Source organism: Podarcis liolepis (genome assembly GCF_965112155.1).
Source record: "Podarcis liolepis genome assembly, chromosome: 16".
Lineage (NCBI taxonomy): Eukaryota > Metazoa > Chordata > Lepidosauria > Squamata > Lacertidae > Podarcis > Podarcis liolepis.
Genome location: NC_139567.1, coordinates 3,091,950 through 3,107,763, shown reverse-complemented (window position 1 = coordinate 3,107,763; position 15,814 = coordinate 3,091,950). Strand labels below are relative to the sequence as shown.

At 45.3% G+C, this 15,814-nt stretch overlaps 1 protein-coding gene and 1 long non-coding RNA gene across 5 annotated transcripts; both read right to left on the bottom strand.

Annotated features, from left to right (window-relative positions):
- Positions 1-1,529: 1,529 nt before the first annotated feature.
- LOC310695827 (peptidyl-prolyl cis-trans isomerase A-like) lies at positions 1,530-4,549 on the bottom strand. The gene is made up of 2 exons (XM_083480821.1): positions 4,300-4,549; positions 1,530-1,959 (listed from the first exon to the last, which is right to left on the bottom strand). The coding sequence occupies exons 1-2, from the start codon at positions 4,527-4,529 to the stop codon at positions 1,713-1,715; spliced, it is 477 nt and encodes a 158-aa protein (XP_083336947.1). The 5' UTR covers positions 4,530-4,549; the 3' UTR covers positions 1,530-1,712.
- A 5,854-nt stretch (positions 4,550-10,403) lies between these two features.
- LOC310695828 lies at positions 10,404-14,467 on the bottom strand. 4 transcript variants are annotated; one of them, XR_014520239.1, is made up of 3 exons: positions 13,912-14,467; positions 11,638-13,617; positions 10,404-11,547 (listed from the first exon to the last, which is right to left on the bottom strand). It is a non-coding gene; the product is annotated as an uncharacterized lncRNA (long non-coding RNA). The 4 variants fall into 4 exon arrangements; XR_014520240.1 differs by having other exon boundaries at positions 11,778-13,617; positions 13,912-14,466; XR_014520241.1 differs by having other exon boundaries at positions 10,404-11,305; positions 11,478-13,617; positions 13,912-14,465.
- Positions 14,468-15,814: the final 1,347 nt, after the last annotated feature.

The window sequence follows — 15,814 nt, the reverse complement described above, 5'->3', positions numbered from 1 at the left end:
CCATTGGACCCATTAATGTCTTGTCCGCTCTAAACACCATGCAGAGGAAGTCACTAACTCACTGAGGGCTAGAGACTCATCAAATGCCCTCACCCGATTTAGCCAGCCTGTTGAAGCCGTTTCTCTGCCTATGCCAGAAAATGGCAGGCACCCCAAAATAATTCTTGGTGAAGATCTGGTATAACAAGCAGCCAAGGGTTTGAATCTTACTTTCACCATGAATGGACTAGGAAGCCTAGTCCTCCTCCCTCCGCCTGCAATATGGGGGTATTAATACTGAGCTACTTTTCATAGTTGTCAGAAGGACAACAATAACTATTGCTGCTACTACTTGTGTTTTCTTACTTGCTCCTCACCAGAACATCATAGGACAGGTTACAGCATATACAGAACATTATGTTTGTACTATTGCAATGTTTGTATGTCACTTTGGGTCAGTTTTTGTGAGGGAAAGTGACTAATAGATTATTATGATAGTGGCAATGCTGCTGGTGCTGCAATAAAAACAGCAGCAACAACAACCCCACCCACAACCACAACACAGTATTTCCACACAATTATGCATGCAAAGTGTTCTGAACACTCAAAAGTGCTTGCTATACTATTACTTTAGAACACAGCCTGGCAGTGCACCCATTAGATTTACACAGCATTTACCTTCGGATGCCTGCCCAAATCATCTATTAAATCCTCTTCTAAGCCACCTCTTATGATTTCTCTTAACATCTGCCAAGCAACTTGCACCTGCTGCAAGACTGAGGTGGAAGTGTTTCAAGGGAGTTATAAAAATTGTGTCATGCAGATTTCGGCCACAAGGAGGCAGTCTTGCAGAAAAAATATTGTCCTTGATCTCTGTGTGTGTTTCAAACACCAGTGTTCAGCAGCCTCTATGGATTCTCTTCCATCCCAGGCAGGCTCGTCTGGGAAGAGGTGCCCACCAGGTACTAGTGTGCCAAGGCTTCATAGGCTTAAACCAGCATTTTGAATTAGGCCCAGAAATGCAGGACAAGTGTTTCTGCTTTGGGATTAAAAAGACCCATTTCATTCCCCTAAAAACTGGGTTGTTGGGGATGAGCATTCTGACCTCGGACTGCTAACCCCTCACCATCAGATGTTGGGGTGGCACTCTGCACATGGGCTGAGATATTCTATTTACTAATATGACTAATAGCTCCGGCAGCAGAGTGCTGGCATGCAGACAAGCCCCTGGGGCTTCACTCTCCACAGAGATGGGGCTTTGCACTGACTTCAAATCCCTTTTTTATTTTTCCAGAAATCATTTTTATTTCATTTTACAAATACAAAGTTATAAAAATCCAAATATATATCCATATACAGAGATTCCTCTGAATCTCGGGACTTCCCCCAACCCCCTCCATTCGGGTCCCATTTTGAACATTTAGAACTGCATATTCTTCCATAATCTAATTTTTATATCACTCCATATTATCCATGGTAATTGTTACACTACCAGTGAGATCAAAATCCTGCCAATGTTTCCATCTGCTTACAGTGGTCTCTTAAGTGACTTTTTTGTGGTTTAACTTGTTTTATTTCACTTTGCAAACAAAGTTGTCTTCCATCCAGCTGGACTTGTGTAGGAGCAGAAATTGAAACCCAACAGAAAAGCAGCAGTAAGTCAGGAGCACAAGGGTTACAGAGGACTAACCCCAGCTACAGAAGGAATGCTTGATTGTTAAGACAAAGGAATTTTATGACAGCTGCCCCCAGTCAGAGATGGTGATCTTCTTGCTTGTCTTGCCATTCCTTGACCCAAAGCACTCCATTGCTTCCACAATATTCATTCCTTCTTTGACTTGGCCAACCAAGTCAGCTTTAGCAGTGCAGATGAAGAACTGAGACCCATTTGTATTGGGACCAGTATTTGCCATAGACAAGATGCCAGCACCTGTGTGCTGGAGGACGAAGTTCTCACCAGCAGACTTCTCACTGTACCACCTGATTTACCACCTGTTCCATTCATAGGCGCCGACTCCATGGGGCTTGAGGGGGCCCGAGCCCCCTCAAAAATTCGTTTGGGGGGGCTCAGCCCCCCCAATAATCTCGGGCGGCGGTGGGCGCGTCCGCGGCTTTTATAGGGCGCCCAGCGCGCACCAGCTCCATAACGGGCACCGGTGCGGCGGGGGGCGCCGGGCCGGGGGGGGCGGCCGGCCTGTCTCCTTGGCAACCCCATTGAGCAGCGCCGGCTCCCCCGGGAGGGCCATCCCCCCCCCCCCGCCGCCGATCGCCAACACCGCCGACGCTGTGGCTGCCCGAGCCCGAGCCTGAGCCTGAGCCCGACCCGGAGCCCGAGCCCGAGCCCAAGCCCGTCAGTCAGGAAGGAAGGAGAAATGGGGAGGGAGACGAGGGAGGAAAATTGCACGCAGGGTGAAGAAAGGAGAAGGGCGAACGAGACGAGCTTCCAACCCCAAAAAGGGCTGGAAGACTGGGAGGATGCAGGATCGGGAAAGAAAGCGACGCCTTCCCCGCCCGCGACGTCGCCCGCTTGTCATTGGCAGCGCAGCGGGCGCCCAGAGGGGCTGGGCACCGGCGCAGGGCCGCTCCGCAGCCGCGGAGGACAGCTGCGCGGCTAGCAAGGTGCGCCGCGTAGAGCGCGGCCCTTGTGTGGCCCGGTGGCCAGGCAAGCTCGGGCGGGGACCCCCATGCGAATCTAAGACGGGAGAAGAGGGCAGAGCAAAGGGGGTCCCTTCCCCAACCTCCGGCTCTGAGACTTCCCTGAGCCCCCGAAAAGCGAAAGGATTTTCTCTTCTTCTTTTTTTATAAATATTTTATTAAGTTTTCAAATACAAAGTTAGAAACATACACCGAAGAAAAAAGTAAAAGAACAAGAAAAAGAAAAAAAGAAAAAGAAGAAAAGAAAACCAACCATTCAACACATTTTTTATATAACTAACTGGACTTCCTCGCATCTCCCTTACCCTGCATTCTTTATAATAAAGATATCAGCAAATTATTACCTTGTTTCGTACCTTATTTTGTACTTTTCAAATACTATACCTCTAAATTTAACATACTTTTCATCAGTTACTTATATCTTAAATTAAACATAGTATTACCTTAGATTTTGACCTTTTCTTACTTAAAATATAATTTCCTGTTTCCCAAATCTAATTGCTGAAGCTATAGTTTCCGAATCGTGTAAATTTTTAACATTCATACAACTTATATTGTTTTTGTAAATAGTCCTTAAATTTTTTCCAGTCCTCTTCCGTTGTTTCTTCTCCCAAATCTCGGATTCTGCCAGTCATTTCAGCCAGTTCCATGTAGTCCATCAATTGCGTCTGCCACTCTTCCAGTGTGGGCAAATCTTGTGTCTTCCAATATTTTGCGATAAGTATTCTTGCTGCTGTAGTTGCATACATAAAGAAAGTTCTATCCTTCTTTAACACTTTCTGGCCAACAATGCCCAAGAGGAAGGCCTCTGGTTTCTTGGGAAAGGTATACTTAAATACCTTTTTTTAACTCATTATAGATCATTTCCCAGAAGGCCTTCACTTTTGGACAAGTCCACCAGAGGTGAAAGAATGTCCCTTCAGCCTCCTTACATTTCCAACATTTATTATCAGACAGGTGATATATTTTTGCAAGCTTGACTGGGGTCATGTACCACCTATAAATCATTTTCATAATATTTTCCTTCAAGGCATTACATGCTGTGAATTTCATTCCGGTGGTCCATAACCTTTCCCAGTCCTCAAACATGATGTTATACCCAATATCCTGAGCCCATTTTATCATGGCTGATTTGACTGTCTCATCCTGAGTGATTTTCTCTTCAACCTGCCCTCCATCCTCTTGCAGAAAACTCTTTGCCTGCCCTGCCCGTATCTCGTTTTTGCTTTTTAATTCCACACACGCACCCTTCGGACTTCGTGGCAATCGGGCGCGCGGGTGCGTTTCCTAAGAGAGTGAGGACCCCCGCCTCCTCCCCACCTGCTCCCTCGCCAGCCAGCCAGCCGCGCGCCCTAGCCGGAGAGCCCCGGCCGTCCCCGTCGCGCAATCGGCTGGATCTCCCTTCAGCAGGCCGTGCTCACAACTCGGCCCAGGGACCCCCCAGCAGCGGATCTCCGGCCCAGCTGAAGAATCCGGCAACAAGCCCCCTCCTCCCCAATCGCTCCGCCGAAATACGCTCCAAAACCCCCCAGATAGGCCGCCGGCCGCCAAGTCTAGTGGCGCCCTGAGCGAGGGTCTCTCCCCAACTCGAACTGCGTTCTCCCGGCTACCCGAGCGAACCAGCGGCAGGACCCCGGTATGGGCCCCCCCAATATTTTTTATAAGTCGGCGCCCCTGGTTCCATTATGACAAGCAAAGTCACCCCCCTGGCACATGAACCAAGGAATGATTCTGTGGAAGCAGGACCCCTTGTAACCAAAACCTTTCTCCCCAGCGCTCAAGGCACGGATATTCTCTGCTGTCTTTGGAACCCTGTCTGCAAACAGCTCGAAGGTGATGTGCTCCACAGGCTCGCCATTGGCAGCGATGTTAAAAAACATTACCGGGTTGGCCATGAAGGCGGGAATGAGTTGAGTAAAGGAAGGGGGAGTTTTAAAAAAGAAAATTGGCGGCAGTGGCAGTAACAGGCAGTACCAGTGACAACCCCTCTCCACACAGTAAGGAGCGCAGCACAGCAGAAAAGCCTCTTAAGAAACTTATAAATTTTCCCCATTCTTTTATAATTTTTTTGTCCTCTTGTCCTCTTATAATTTTTTTGTCCTCTTGTCCTCTTATAATTTTTTTGTCCTGAGTTTTCCAGTCAGTTTTGCCATTTCAGCATAGTCCATCAGCTTGGTTTGCCATTCCTCTCGGGTAGGAATTAGTATATCAGTACAGAAGACGTGTATATTTTGTTATGACCAAGATGGACTTTTGACAAAGAAGTTGATTGATTGATACTGCTTTGGCTACAAGGCCATGAAAAGTTGTAGGAACTTTCCTACCCACTCATTTCTGAAAAATCTCTAGAGGTGAGCCAAAGTGGCTTCTTGCAAGTTCCAAAACCCAACCTGCCACAATTTGTATTGGTATGGACTAACTAAGGAGTTTGTTGTGGTTTCAGCTTTTCCATTTCCTTATTCCAGCAGAGCAGATTCAGATTTATGAGAGCCATGAGCAAATATATGCATGCTCATTGTGAAGGAAGTCTCAGTGGGAATTATTCCTAAGTAAGCATGCATGTCATTGTAACCTCAAACCTTCCATGTGTCCTATAAAGCCCACAGTTCATTCATTTCCTTTGTATCCCACACATCTTCCTTCCAAGAAGCTGTAGCTCAGTGGTAGAGCATCTACCAGGCATGCAAAAAGCTCCAGGTTCACCCCCTGGCTTATCCAGGTAAGTTGGGAAGCACTCCTGTCTGAAACCCTGGAGAGCCGCCTCCACCACCCCTTCCGTCCTTCCTCTTATTCATATGCCGCTTTTCCACACACGAAAATCATTCTCAAAGTGGCTCACAACAAAGAAACAGGGATGGATTTCAAACAAATGCTACAAAAGTAATTTCATAATAAAGTAGCAACAATTTCATAACATAGCAAAATAATAACAATTTCATAGCAAAACAATAGCAGATATAGTAAGAAACCCCAAAGCAGTACAGATTCTGATACTGTAAATATAAGATTGCTTAATGCAGCACTCAATAGCAAAAATAACAAGGGAGCTTCACAGTTTCACCTTAGTTCTAGAAACACCCCTCCCATGATGTTGCTTAGTGTCCCTCTCCTGCAGCCGCTTGCAAGACTTCCAAGGGCTGAAAACCCTCCTTCCGTGAGGTTACTCCCCCAGTCAGGGCAGGCAGTCCTGAACTAGATGGTCTGACAGCTTCCTGTGTTCCTAAGCCCAGAGTGGTGGTCTAGCCTCGCAAGAAGTCCTGTGAGGTGGGTTAAGAGACAGTGACTCCCCCCAGCAAGCTTCACAGATGAACCTTAGGAAGTTATTCAACATCCTCTGATCCTCAGCAAGGGGGAAGTTGTTGCTGTGTTCTTAATAGGCATCTCACATTAGGGTAAAAGCAAATCCTAACTTGAATGGCTTCTTGAAGTATTATCGGTAGTGTGGTTTGCTGATTATATTTTGCAATCATTATTGCTCATTTGTGTTTATGAGCCAAGAGGGGGCCTCTATGGGCCAGAAAGTGGCATATCACTATTTATATAAATAGGCCAAACACTCTGCCACACTGCACCGCCATGCACTTAACACCATTTTCCTGTAGCCTCTGAGAACTGCAAGGGAATGCCAGTGGAAGGCTGAACCATATGCTCAGAAAGTCAAGAGCAAATTGATTTTATATACAGATGACTCCTCATTTGCGATCTCCTCGCCACGATCTGGGTCCCCACATGCATAAGCAAAATGTGTGCAAGCGGGGAACTAGGGCAATTTAAGAGGCATCAGAAATACCTTTTTCTTTTACACTGTACCTTTGTCTCCAGATTGCCAGAAAGAGCATGGAACAGGGCAGCCAGTGCCGCTGCAACACAGCTTCCCATCCAACCCCTGTTGAGCGGGGCAGCATGGCAGTAGCAGGAGCTCCCAAGTTTCATTATGGAGCACATAAGATCTTTGTTTAAAGCATTTTAAATCTTTATTTCTAGACTTTGGACTCACTGGCATCCGCTTTGGGCTCTAGGAAGGGTCTCCTTGCTAGCCAAGAGGAACTTTCCAGCTCTCTTCTGCCATTTCCAGATTTGAGCTTGTTTGTTTGTTTGCTTGCTTGCTTGCTTGCTTGCTTGCTTGCTTGCTTGCTTGCTTGTTTCCTGGCGCTGCATTCGTGGGGGGATGCCTGTATTCCAGCTTTTGGGTCTAAAGGGCCCTCAAAACACTGAGCAGAAAATGGAAATCCAGTTGAAAAGAAGAGTAAAGTAACATATAACAATAAAAATACAGCTGATCAGAGCTTCACAGTCTCTGATCCTGTCTGAGGTGGGGCTTAGATGGAGGTCTGGAGAAATTCAGGAGCCAGGAACTAAGGGCAAGCAGGAAGTCAGGCCAGAGAACACAAGAAGCTGCATTATCCCAAGCCGTTGGCCCATCTGGCTCAATAGTGTCTACACTGGATGACAGCAGTTCACCCTTCCCAGCCCAAGCTGGAGATGGCAGGCAAAGCAGGTACTTTACCACTAAGCTACAGCCCTTCTCCAATTAAGGAATCAAACCCATAGAGGAATCTGGAACAGGGGACAGTGGAAGCAGTAGAATAAGCCTAGACTAAAGAGCAAGACCAGATAACACAAGACCTGATGCTAGAGCTCAAGAAGAGCTTGTTGCTCAGGCAAAGTTCCTTTATACTCCTTCTGTTCCATGATAGTGACATGGCTCGCCACATGGGGCAGTGGTGAGCAGTTCCTGAGAAGATTCGCAGGCCGTTGGTGGTCCACAAGCTGTATCCAGGTGGTCTGCAGAAAGATTGCAAATCAGTCAGGAATATGTGCCGTTTGCCCTGTCCTGTCCTTTATTATTATTTCTTCTGATGACACTTTGCTCAGAAGGAAGGTGCATCTATTGCAATAGAAAAGCAAGACTATGATTATATTATGAAAACATGAGTTATATATGAACTTTGATTTACGGAACAACAGAAGCATTTATTAAATGGTCTGCTAAGACTCCCAGAAGTTTTCAAGTGGTCATTGGGAGGGGTGGAAATGAGAATGGCTGCAATAGATCAGTCATCCATCAATCAATGACCTTCCCATGTGCTCCCAGGTGTCACCCAGTACACTGGCAATGGATCTTCTGAACCCCATCAGAGTATCTTCCAAAGACACAGATTAACAAAAGGGGTCTTGCCAATAAATGGATACCAAAAGATGGGTCCATCTGAGGAACCAGTAACTCTAGTATCCTTGTTTCAGTCCCAGCAAAGTTGATCGGCAAGATAAATGGTGGATCACGGCTGGACATCTCAGGTTGCACATGTCATCCTCCTGAACTACACTCCCTGTCAGAGTGTGAGAAGGTCATTTCCCCCAGATGTAAAGCAAACATTCACAATCTGTATTACAGGTGAAAGAGGGTAGCTAAGCGGTTGAGCAGATTGGGGAGGCAGCATTGTGCAGGCCACCCAGTCTGCGGACCATCTAATCATTTTGACAGCTGGCCATGGGTCTTAATTTGCTCTCCAGAAGCTGGGGGCAGGGACTGGGGCTTGGAGAAGGTCCTGCTGCAGGGCAGGGTGATGGCAAAGTGCTCTCAAAACAATACTGTTGGTTTCCTATTGCTTCATAAATCTTTCCTTTGTGGCTGCTACGGGGATCCAGGGGTCGAGTTATTAGAAGGCTACTGAAGTTTCCTAAAGATGTGGCTCAGGATGCAAAACTGGCCGCTGGGTGGGGAAGGGAAGAGATCGTTATGAATTGTTAGGGGGTGGACAGAGTCCGCTGAAAGCATTCCACAAAATGCCTGCCTAATATACAGCATTACAAAATGTCGAGCTGGGATCCCAGCTGGTGTCGATCTGCACACCTTTTTTTAAAAAATTAGTTTTTATTAAAGATTTTTCGTGTTACAAAACAGATAAACAGGGAATGGTACACTATCACCTCCACTTTCCATTCATAAAAGGTTTTTTCACAGTTCATTTACCTTTAGTGAGAGACTCTTTTGTCTTGGACATCTTGCGATTGAGGGGATTATTCTTTCATTCTGTTGTCTAATGTTAGTGTAGGGGTTTGTAGAGAGACTACATTTGACATTGGACTTAAGGCAAAGGATGCTAGGTGAGCAGGGATGCCCACGTCCAGATACTTTAAACCAGGAGTGGGGAATCTCAGGCTCGGAGGCCTTCCCATCTGGTCCTCAGAACTCTCCCTAAGGCCCTTTACTGACCCTGCATTTCCGGGGTTCTTGAGGGTTCTTGCCTGCTTGGAAAGTGTCAGAGAATCATAGAATTTGTAGAGTTGGAAGGGCTTCTTGCATGTCTGGATAGAGGATAGCTAGAGAGGGACATGTCCATGTGGCAGCCACTGGCATGTGGTCCTTGGATGGTTGCCCAGAAAGGGATGCAACCCTCAATTCTCCACACCTAATAATAAACACAATAAACTAGAGCACCTACAGTTCAATCAGTTTGTGCATCTCAGAAGTCAAGGCTGAAAGTGACCCATTCCCTGTCTCACTGGAGTGCTATCTAGCCCAGGTATGGGGACCATTTGGCCTTCTAGATGTTACTGAACTACAGCTCCAATCAACCCTGGCCAGTGGCCATGCTTGCTAGGGCAGATGGGAGTTGTAGTTTAGCAATATCCAGGAGGTCAAATGATCCCCGCTGCTGTTCTAGCCCCTTTAAGCCAGAAGTGGCTTTTAGCTTATTTAGCTTATTCAGCTTAGCTTTAATCTTATTTATATATTGCATTTATAGCCCTCCTTTTGGGGGTGTATGGGGTGTTAGGGGAGGGGTTGTCCCTCTAGTGGGGAACACATTGTGCTCCTTCTGGGGTATTTTGTCCACCTTTTGTCCTCTCACCTGTGGCTCCTAGAAGCTGCCAGATGGGGCTCATCCACCTGGAAGGTCGCCCACCTAAGAGAAGGAAAACTCTGATCCTAAACATCTCCTGCCTTGGCCTGCTTGGTGTTGCTGAAGTACAGCTCCCATCAGCCCCAGTATGTGCAGTGCCCAGTGATGATGGCGACTGAAAGTTCAGCAACATCTGGCAGCCCAAAAGTTCCTGACACCAGCACTACTGAAATACATGGGAGCACCCTGGAATCACTACTGCAGTGAGACAATGGCCTCGTCTCCTTGTCCCTCTATGCACTGCCCAACCCAAGTTTCCTGAGTTCTCTTGGTTCTATTCCCACTTCCTTGTGGAGGAAGAAAAGGTGGCAGTTAATGATTAGAGACCAAGGTTCACACAGGTGTCTATTTACGTTTCGCTTTTATCATGCCCTTCCTCCAAGGAGCTCACATTCTACCTCACCCCAGCAGCCTTGTGAGGTTAATTCAGGTTGAGATATATCTATGATCATCCACTGATGAACCACTGTGATCTTCACAGGGGAAATAATAACCTTTTACTTAGACTAGAAAGGATTTCCAGTCTTCCTTAAAATATTCTAAATTTGTATCTTTTAACAGTTCCATCCATTTTGGCATCTCTGCAATATGCCAAGATTTTGATCAGGTGATCATATCAAAGGGGATTGTGAGTTGGGCCCACCCGTACCTGGAGATGCCAGAAATTGAACCCGGGTCCTTCTAAATGCTAAGCATGTGCTCTGCCACTGAGCTACAGCCTTTAGGGGGGGGCAACTACCAGGACGCCTTTGACCAACACTCTCTCCTTCCTAAGTAAAGTTAGGGTCAATCTCCACTTCCCACGGGGAAACACAAAGGGCCAGGCTGTCAGGGATGCAGGTCAGCATGAAGAAGCAAAGGCAGTTTCCAGTGCTCAGTCAACTTTTTATTCAAGGAAATGGACATACAACTCAGCGACACTTCCCAGTAGGTCTTGCCCCTGTGCAGCAGTTGTCAGGACTGACGGTCCCTGCCTTCTAGGGCTCCTCCTCTCCCCAGCAGCCTCAAACAGCTTCTGAGCATCTTTGGCCTCTGTTCCACTCTCCTCATTATTCTGTGTGTTCTTGGAGACAAGGCTGGAGGGGAGCTTGTTACAGCAGGAGAGGGAGACTCCCTGGATTCCTCAGCAGTCTCTTGTCGCCCCTCCTCTGCTTCAGCCTTGGAGTCTGAACTGCTCCCTTTCACAGGTTCTTCCTGCTCCCGAAACTTTGTTGCCCCTTCAGCATCCAGATCCTCCTCTCCATCTTCTCCCTCTGACCTCCCCTCAGTGTCCAAATTGCAGAAATTGGCCTCTTTGCTTATAGTGACCACTGACACATAGCTTTAAAAACAAAAAAGGAGGAGACAAATTTGCAAATGCTGTATATGTATGCACATTTAAAAATGATTGCTACCCTACTGAGTCATACAAAATAGAATGTTCTCTCAGGAAAAAACAAACTTAAGAGTTACGAAGAAATCTGCTGCAAAAGGCTTCCACTTCTGACGACTCAGTCACTGCAACCTGAAAGAGCCATAGCACAAAGAGTTTCATACAGAACACAATACAGATTTCCTCCCTAGCCAAGCAAGGGATACTCACCTAAATGTATGTCAATCAGGGAATACCATTTCGACTAAAGCAGCACTGTCCTAGAGCTGGTGACTCTCACTGCAGGGTTTTTCTTGAAGTATCAAGAGCTCTTATTGATACTGCATCTTTCTCGTCAACTGAACATATTTGCTTCTGGTACAGTGAGCTCTGGGAAGCCTGAAGAAAGGAGGAGCTGGAGCAAAAGAAGAAGTCTTCTCCTACCTGCAGGTGAGTCTCACTGTGGTGACACGGAATAGGGCCTCTTCTGACGACTCAGTCACCGCAACCTGAAAGAGTCTTAGCACAAAGAATTGTAGACGGAACACAACAGAGATTTTCTCCCTAGACAAGCAAGGCATACTCACCTAAATGTCCTTCAATCCTGGAATACCATTTTGACCGCCATTTTTGATTGAAGCTAGATAAGCCATTAATCTAGAGGGGCAGAACAGACAGGTGAGAGTCAGATTTAAATCTCTGCCATTAAGCTTGGTGTGGAAAGAGGAAAGATTGCTCAATGCTCACCCTTTCGTTTGTCCATTTGAGGTGTGACTTGGCAGCTTCTTCAGTTGGGTTACAATATAGAGTCACTAGTTTGTCCCCAGCCACCTTCCACCAATTCTGCAGAAAATGTTTTGTGTTTTTTTTAAAAAAGCTTTTCTTACCACTGTGACTTCTGGGACTCAGCCGGAAGAGCTGGCTTCATTTGAGTGTTGCAGGATCTTTGGAGAGAACTGCGAAGAGACCATCAGAAAAGAAAATGGGAAAAAGGAGAGACCCATACAAAAAGCATTGCCCTGGAAAAAAAAAACACTGAATGGTGCAACGTGAATTTACCTAAATCAGCACTGTCCTAGAGCTGGTGACTCTCACTGCAGGGTTTTTCTTGATGTATCAAGTGCTCTTATGCACATTGCATCTTTCTCATCAACTAAACAGATCTGCTTCAGGTACAGTGAATTCTGGGAAGCCTGAAGAAAGGAGGAGCTGGGACAAAAGAAGAAGTGTTCTCCTACCTGCAGGTGAGTCTCACTGTGGTGACACGGAATAGGGCCTCTTCTGACGACTCAGTCACTGCAACCTGAAAAAGTCTTAGCACAAAGAGTTGCAGATGGAACACAATAGCAGGGGAACACAGGTATCTTACACCCTTGACCGAAGAACGGTACACTCCTCCAATCTGGGATGGTTGTCCTCTTCCACCGAGTGCGCCACTTCGGGAGGGATGCACATGGAGCGGTGAGGGATACAGCATAATCCACCCCCTTAACACATTTGTCAGTGAAATCATAGGCCATTATTTTAGAGGTATTACCACCACAGCCACATGACGTACCAGTGATAGTTTTGCCTGCCCTTTTGACGTCCGTTTCCCATTGATTATGTAATCTTCTCACTGCTGCTGGAAAGGCCAGTCATTTCAGTACAGCTCTACTCACTACAACGCTTCTCAAGCATTCGTTCTCCCTCCACTGGAATCCTCCACTTGCAAGACACACTGGAGACATAGTCCAGAGCTTAAGGCTCCATTTTAAGATGGGAATATACAGAAAGGAGAGACCAGTACAAAAGCATTGCATTGAAAAAGATCACCGAGTAGTCTTCATCCAAAGACTAATTAGTTTGTAAGGTAAATAAAACGTTAAGACTTTAAAGTGTCTTAGGACAAGAACTGCAGGTAGAAAAGAGATTTTCTCTCCAGCCAAGCACGAGATACTCACCTAGAAGCCCTTCAGTCAGAATACATGCAACTGCATTGTTACTTTAATTGTGATGTAGCATTTCAAGTTTACTTGTTAGGTATTTGCACCTGTCACCACTTCTGACAAATCAAGAGTATTTAAAAGTTACCTTCCTTCAACTGCAGCGCTAGTTTCCAGATGGGAAGTTACTGGCAAAGGAAGCTGGCTGCTAGATCTGCTTTTTAAATTGGTATTTTAAATATATTACCTTCAGTGCTAGAGGATCCAACTTTTTTTGTATAAACGCTTTGTGTTGTCTCAGCAATGAGCTAAACAGCTGTTCCTAGAAGATGCTTAGCAAAAATAAAATAAAATCCAAAATCATTGGTTATTACCACTAGATAATCACGTTACACATCAGGGTAATTTTGCCTGGCCTGTTCCATAGTTACCATTTGAGCTCCATTTCCCATATTTTTTTGTAATCTTGCAGGTTCTGCTGGAAAGGCCTAGTGGAGTTGATGTTCTCGTCTGCTTCCTCATTTGATCCTCACAAGAACCCTGTGAGGTAGGTTAGGCTGAGAGAGAGAGAGCTTCATGGCAGAGGGAGGATTTGAACTCTAGTCTCCCAGGTCCTAATCCACCACTCTAGCCACTCTCAGGAACTTCCCTCAGAGAAAGCACTTTCCCACGGGATCCTGGACTTGCCATGTCCCTGAGCAGTCCCTCTCCAGTCGCCATCAGCAGGTTCATCCTCAAAATGCTTTATTGGCCTTTTCAGCAAGTTTTTAACTTACCTGTCTTTCTCTCCTTCCAAGGCAACCTGAGCAAACATAAAATCAGAAGGAACGGTTTTGTCCTCTCCCTGTCTTCTTTGCTCTTTTTTTCCCCTCCACACGCACATTTCTAGCTTCAGCAACCAAAAACTCAAACTTTCCACTCATGAAACGACTTGTCTCATTGGCTTTTAAAAGAAAAGCCTTCTATTTTCCCTACTCATTCTCCCACTGCTTTAAGCAGACTTCATATCCATGTACCTTTTCATGTGCTCCTTCTTTTCATCCAAATACTCATTAGTTTGAAAGGTAAATAAAACTTGATTCCCCCCTTCACATACCTTCATTTATCTTTATTTTCTCTTGGCTTTTCCAGTCCAGTATTTTTAATTTTCCTTGTTCACTTTAAAATCTCCATCTTAGTATTTTTCTCAGTTTTCAGTTTAAATTTTGCTTGGCTAAACTCTTTTGGGGGGACTTTCTCAAAGTCCATCATCAGTCTACAATTTACTGTCCCTGTGTTATTAGGATTAAGTCTTTTTTGATCTTCTATTTTTCTTCAGCTTCCTTCTAATTAAAAAATTAATGTCTCTCCTAACACTTTTTAGGGAGAAATACCTGACTAAGATATATGCGTGCAGTATTTGAAATCAACCACAGCAGAGATCACAGATGAAAATTACCTGTGTACCTTTTTAAAATTGTAAACGATGAATTTCAGCAGAGTAAAACCCCTTCATTTACTCTTTAAAAAACTGCCCAATGGTTTTGAAAAGTAATCTAACCTAAACTGGTTTCAGTTGCCCTTTCAAACCTGTTTCATCTTCCCCAGCCTCCCTCTCCTAATCCCTCTGCCCATGAGCTCCTTCAGCTCCGACCAGTGAGAGGGCTAAAACCAGTATTACAGCCCAGGACAGGCTCACTCACCAGAATGCGGCTCGCTCCTTCCGCCACCAGTAGGTCATAACCAGACATTAAAAAGTCCCTTGCAGCATTAATACAGTGGGTGCAAATGTCTTTATTTTTTGCATGGGGTCACTTCAGGGCTTTGATGGGGAATGAGTATTTTCTTTCCAAATTAATACATTCTGGAAATACTGAATTTGTAATCCACCCAGATCTCATGGATTACAAACTACAGGAACATGACCTGTACAGGAAAATACGGGAAAGACTGTGGGAAGAGGGGTTGGATTGGATCTCAGTGGCCCCCGCTGAATTATATGGATGGGCTGCAATCTGGGGCACAGCTGGAAAGGACAGCAGTTGCTTCTCACTCCTGATATTTATGCTGTGTATACACAACATTCTATGACAGAATGAATAAAGACTGGGTGCTTGTTGTTTTTTTAAAAAATGGCTTACAAAGAAAGTGGGGGGGGGGTAATTTTAAATCATTGCTCTTGTTTTTAGCATACTGGCTGCTTTTCCCTTGAAAATTGCTTTGTTGAAATATAATACCTGGTTGGTGGATGAGAGACAGAGGTGAGAGACCATGTGAAATTGCTTTGGATATGGTTTTATCCTGCTATTCACCACAGTTGTGTAATGCATGATGCCATTCATCCATTTGCCATTGCCAATAGATTCAAAACTCTCCTAATCAGAATTCATTTTTAAAGGAATCTGCCTTGCTTGGTGCACTTCTTGCATTGGGCAAGGAAAACATTGCCACTGAGAGAGAGCGGAAGGCTGATCTGTTAGAAGATGGTAAACTGGTATTTTCCTTTAACATTTTAGCAGCTTATTTGAAAATGGGGGCTGACTGGTAGTGTTCAAAATAAAACCACACTTGACTTGTCTAGCTTGATATCCTAACTACATATAATGTGACTGCAATGAAAGTTTGGCTTGAGATAATAGCTTGTTTGCATGACTATTCAGTAGTTATTCTTTTCATACCTGGCAGGAAAATGTCAGTGTCATGATAGATAAATTCACACTGGGAAAAATGTTTCATTGGGGGTCCATCCGGCTCACTCTGACAGTGCACTCTGAGAGACTGCTAAGATTTGGAATACAGTGTTATTTTGCTGTTAGGCATTGGAACAGAAGGGTGGTGGACTCTCCTTCCTTGGAGGTTTTGAAGCAGAGGTTGGATGTCATGGATGTTTTAGTTGAGATTCCTGCATTACAGGCGGTTGGACTAGATGACCCTCGGGGTCCCTTCCAACTCTGCAATTCTATGAATGATAGAATCATAAAAATCTTAAAAAGCAGAGAATCTTAAAAAGCAGAATCTTA